Raw genomic sequence first — 5,132 nt, 5'->3', positions numbered from 1 at the left:
ATTTATTACCAACCTGCACGGACCTCCAATTCCAGGCTCACTCTGACCTGTTTCACTCCTTTTTTAGTGGAGTTCTCCAACGTGTGGTGAAGTGATAAACGTAGGGCCAGTCAAAGCCCGTTTAGACATACAATATGTGTTTTTAGGCTATATAAGGAATAAGGAACATTTGCATTTACATTTAAAGCATTTATCAGACGTCCTTATCCAGAGCGACTTACGATGAGTAGTTACAGGCGACAGTCTCCCCCCTGGAGCAATTTAGGGTTAAGTGTCTTGCTCAGGGACACAATGGTAGTAAGTGGGATTTGAACCTGAGTCTTCTGGTTCATAGGCGAGTGCGTTACCCACTACGCTACATGACCCACAACATGAAAGCATGTTGTAGGTCAGTCTGGATAATGGTGTCTGCCACCAGTGGAATGAGATAATACACGAATGGGGCAAATTATTGTACATCATGGGAATTATTGATGGTACGGGGGGTAAAATGACACTGACAGGCGTGGACGTTCCATCTCACACACATGATGCGGCTTCATCTGGTTTGACGGCAGTTTCGTTCACTCTACCGGTCGCTATTCTGTACTCCGGTAGAAGAAAACGGGAGAGTGTAACCCAGACCCTCCCTCGTTCAGCAGGCGCTGCGCGGGTTGGAGGCGCGCAGAGCCACGCTGGCGACGGCCTTCACAGCGCCGGCGGAGAAGCGGTGGCACGCCCCTGCCCTGGAGATGTAGCTGGAGGCCAGGCGGTGCAGCTGCTTCCCCCCAAACGTGTTGAAGTGTCCGGGCAGCACCTGCTCCACCTGCTCCTGGTCCACCAGCTCCAGCAGCCTGCGGCAGCTCTGGACGTAGTCGCCGACGTGGCTGTAGGGCAGCCAGTCGATCATGGCGCCGTCGTACGCCACGTCGCCGCTGAACAGCTGCTTGCGCTCGCGGTCGTGCAGGCAGATGCTGCCGCGGGAGTGGCCGGGCATGTGCAGCACGGTGAGCTGCCGGTCGCCGAGGTCGATGACGTCGCCTGAGGGAGGAAGGGGAGACGGGAGGAGGTGAAACCCTGACGCAGCACATTTCTACTGACTGTTGAGCAACAGAGGCAGGGACGAGATGACGGGGCGCAGTGCAGATACCCGAAACAGTCAGAGACAACATGGGTCCCTGGGGGGGGGGACCGCGGGCTTGAAGATGAACAACTTAAACCTTCTTAAAATACCTCCATACTGTCTTTCTGTCTTTCAGTGATTTAGAATTAACCCCCACACATACTAAAAAAGAAAATGATTCTTACATTTACATTTACAGCATTTATCAGACGCCCTTATCCAGAGCGACTTACAATCAGTAGTTACAGGGACAGTCTCCCTGGAGCAATTTAGGGTTAAGTGTCTTGCTCAGGGACACAATGGTAGTAAGTGGGATTTGAACCTGGGTCTTCTGGTTCATAGGCGAGTGTGTTACCCCACTAGGCTACTACAGCCAAGCAATAAAAAAAAAAAAAATATATATATATATATATATATATATAGAGAGAGAGAGAGAGAGAGAGAGACGTTCAATATTCATTTGTAGCCAAAAAAGGAGTAAATCTGAGCCAATGAAGAGGTGGCAGATATAACAGTCAATTAGGATAACTGCACTGTACTGATCATGTTTCCAACAACCCCACCATGCAGATTTCCCATTGATCGACTGTCCGACTGCACTGATTAACAGAATTAATTAAGTCACAACACCTTCTAAACCATCCATTTACATTTACGTCATTTACCAGACGCCCTTATCCACAGCGACTTACTATCAGTATTAACAGGGACAGTCCCTCAGGGGAGACACTCAGGGTTAAGTGTCTTGCTCGGGGACACAATGGTAGTAAGTGGGGTTCGAACCTGGGTCTTCTGGTTCATAGGCGAGTGTGTAACCCACTAGGTTACTACCACCCCAACTCTTGCAGTCCGCTGCAGGTATGCATGACTGAAAAGCAGACTAACCAGGACCGACTGAACCGACCCGGTCTTGGAGACGCGGAGGATCTCCCGGCGTGTACGTGGTAAATGCGGCCGCGGGGAGGGCAGGTGCCCATCCCGCTCGTTAAAAAAAAAAAAAAAGAAAAGAAACGCGCTAGATATTCTTACAAGATGAGACGAGGCAGCGCGCCGTCTGATAAGAAAAACGCATTACGCGCGCTGGCCCTAACCGAGGGCACCCGTGCGTAATGGCGTCTGTAATTAGACTTGCATCGATCCTCCGCTCCCCCCTGCCCGGTTCGAGGCGCGCAGTTAAGGTCCGATCCGACACCGGGAGGCTCGCAACGTACGACGGGGGCCGCAAAACGGCGGCGCATTACAGCGAACGTTACCTTCTTGTAAAATGTGCGTCGGCTGCACCGCCTTCACCCCGTACTGCCTGGCCCTCCACCCAGGCGCGGGGCTCTCCACGATCTCGCGGTCGGAAAGCCAGGTGACCGTCTCGAAATTGTCCCCGCTGGCAAGCGCCTCCACCTCCGCCTTGTGGACGCCCACCTGTTGAAACTGGTGCAGGCCGCCGGCGTGGTCGAAGTGCACGTGGGTGCCGATCGCCAGCAGCGGGTTCCGGCGCCGCGACCCGTCGCCCAGCAGCCCCTTGGCGTGGATGTATTCGGGGAGGCTCCTGAGCCCCAGGCCCGCGTCCACCAGCACGTCCTGGTGGGAGCCGCGGACCAGCCAGATGTTGGCCCGGTTGCCCGACTGGTAGAAGCGCTCCTGGATCCAGTAGATCCCGTCTCCGACCGACTTGTGCGCGTACCAGTCGGCGGCCGACATCACGGCGCGGACGCTGCGGCTGGGATGGGATGCGCGCTCACGTGACCACGGGACCTCGGGAAAGGGCGACACCTTTACGCGCGGCGCCGTGTGTTGCCAGATAATACGCGGAATCGGGCACAGATTTTATTTCATTTAAAACAATTATTTTGCTTGGCGTAGGCTGACCACTTGTTTAACTCACTAAAATATGTAGATTTAAATAAAGTAATTTAAATCAATAGCTCAAATATCTTGCCTTATCGATACCTACTTTATCGTGCAGCAGAAAAGTTGCGAGTTTGTTGAAAAATTAATATTGTAGACCACGTTGGTGCTGCTACATTATATTTAGAATACAGGAAGCGGCTCGAGGCGTTTTAAAAGACGCGTATCTGTCAACGGCGGACTTCCGGGATAGCGACGTCTAAAGCACGCAGTACGCGGCCGCTGATTGGATAACGGGGCGCGACGTCACAGTGCCTGACGCATCACTGGTTCGGAAAGGAACCTCCCACCCGCTCGAGTTACTCAGAAGTACTTGACGAGGCAGAAGTCGGCGTCTGATTCGAATGTTTTCGGTCCACCTTAAAAATCCCCATAGGGTCCAGGTTTATTACTGCAAAACGACTAGCAATTCTGACAGCAGGCCCTTATACTATGACCCCTGGAATATGCCCCTGGAATAAATGCTTACTTCCTCTACATTTCCTTACGTCCGCGGTTGTTTACTTCAAATTGACAGCAAGGTCTTATATTGACTAAAACAGACCACCAGAATCTTGTGGAATATTAATGTGGCATTTAAAAAAAAAGTATTAAACCCCACATATTGCCCTTACAGTGAATAAATTCATATGTAAATAAAAAAAATACTATTATAAGTTGATTTTTAAAATTTTTTTAAAAAGTAAACACAGGCTAAACTTGTTCTACAATAACCTATATTTGGTAGTCTATGTATGTCAGTATAAGGGCCTGCTGTCAGAATTTCTACATGTTTTGCAGTAATAAATTTGGACCCTTAGGGAAATGGAAGGAACAAGGCTCCATTTGCTCTACTGACTGTTCAGCGTAGTTACAGGTTTTTACATGTGAACAGTTCTACACACACACAAGAAGTGGTTACCCATCAAATTTAGGATTGACTACAAAATCCAACTTTTGACCTATAAAGCTATAAATGGTCTCACCCCGCAATACCTGTGTGAACTTTTGGTTCTTTACAAACCGCCACACCCCCTTCGATCAATGGGTGCAGGGTCACTACTGGTACAAAAGGAAGGGGTCCCTGGAAGGGGGTCCCTCTCTGTATCACTCCTTCCAAACGTTTCTTCCTTTCTTTTTTCTCTCTCTTCTAGAGTTTTCCCTTGTGTGCAGAAGGGTCAAGTGTGGGGTGTCAACTGTAGGGCATTGAGACATACTGTATGTGATTTTGGGCTATATAAAAAAAATAAATGTTGTTGTTGTTGTTGACACCAGTGTAGAATTTGTACAAACACTCCGGCACAGCTCACGGTGCACACACCGAAATGTGTCCTTCTATTTTAACCCATAACCCTTGGTGAGCAGTGGGCAGCCATGAAAGCGTGTGGGGACGGTGCTTTGCTCAGGGGCACCTTGGTATTCGAACCTTCCGATTACGAGTCCGTTCCCTTACCCGCTCGGCCAGGCATGGGCCTGGGACCTGTATAAATTCTATTAAATAAAAATAAAAATCCTCAAAAATTTGACTTTTTCCCTTTGCTTGTGTTTTTTCTGTGTATGCGCCTAGTCGCGCGGCTGAGACGTCAGCACTTTCTAATAATACGGAGTTTTCCACCGAAGTCCGATCAACGGCTGCTTTTTTGATACGTTAAGAATCGGTTGCAGTATTTCGAAGTACAATATCAGCCACCACTTTGCTACGAAGCATGTTAACTATGCTAGTGAGCTGTCAAAGCAAGAACGGGCGGCTACTGCTGAGAGCTCAGCAAAGCTGCTTTCAAAAGCAAACTGTGATTCAAAAGTCATGTGCCAAGGCAGGTTTTCAAACTAGCAAAGGCTGGCAGGCTGCCTGAAAGAATGCATGACAGAAGCAGGATGGCTCTTGTGTCCGGAGAGCAAAGGCAAGTTTGAAAAAGTCAGTTTATTCCACCGGACAGTGACTCGCCACATGGAACTGACTGACGGAGACTTAAATTCAAATTTTATTTGCGACATACATAGCCATACACGGTATGATATGCAGTGAAATGCTTTTTGCGACTGCTACAGACCACAGTATTGCAAATGTTGCAAGTATACAATGAAGACCAATATGCAGATATTGCAAACATTACCAAATATTACACTTTTACGTCTTTAACATAAAATA

The 5,132-nt window shown here is 48.9% G+C and overlaps 1 protein-coding gene across 2 annotated transcripts; it reads right to left on the bottom strand.

Moving 5' to 3' along the window:
* Nucleotides 1-284: 284 nt before the first annotated feature.
* mblac2 (metallo-beta-lactamase domain containing 2) lies at nucleotides 285-3,195 on the bottom strand. Of its 2 annotated transcripts, none has more exons than XR_003751243.1 (3): nucleotides 2,356-3,195; nucleotides 518-1,020; nucleotides 285-479 (listed from the first exon to the last, which is right to left on the bottom strand). XR_003751243.1 is itself a non-coding variant. In XM_028996171.1 (3 exons), exons 2-3 carry the CDS (start codon nucleotides 2,795-2,797, stop codon nucleotides 635-637), a joined length of 828 nt encoding a protein of 275 aa, XP_028852004.1. In that variant the 5' UTR covers nucleotides 2,798-2,851; nucleotides 3,051-3,192; the 3' UTR covers nucleotides 285-634. The 2 variants fall into 2 exon arrangements, 1 of the variants encoding a protein (XP_028852004.1); XM_028996171.1 differs by having other exon boundaries at nucleotides 285-1,020; nucleotides 2,356-2,851; nucleotides 3,051-3,192.
* Between the last annotated feature and the right edge of the window lie 1,937 nt (nucleotides 3,196-5,132).

The sequence above is a fragment of the Denticeps clupeoides genome, chromosome 11 (genome assembly GCF_900700375.1).
Source record: "Denticeps clupeoides chromosome 11, fDenClu1.1, whole genome shotgun sequence".
NCBI lineage: Eukaryota > Metazoa > Chordata > Actinopteri > Clupeiformes > Denticipitidae > Denticeps > Denticeps clupeoides.
Note: the sequence above shows the minus strand (reverse complement) of the source record. Positions and strands in the feature narration are given on the sequence as shown.

Excerpts from the sequence above, each read along its gene's own strand:
- mblac2 (XM_028996171.1), bottom strand. The coding sequence starts at position 2,797 with ATGTCGGCCGCCGACTGGTACGCGCACAAGTCGGTCGGAGACGGGATC. Across the intron at positions 1,021-2,355 it reads GACGCACATTTTACAAGAAG|GCGACGTCATCGACCTCGGC; the intron begins GTAACGTTCGCT and ends TTCCTCCCTCAG.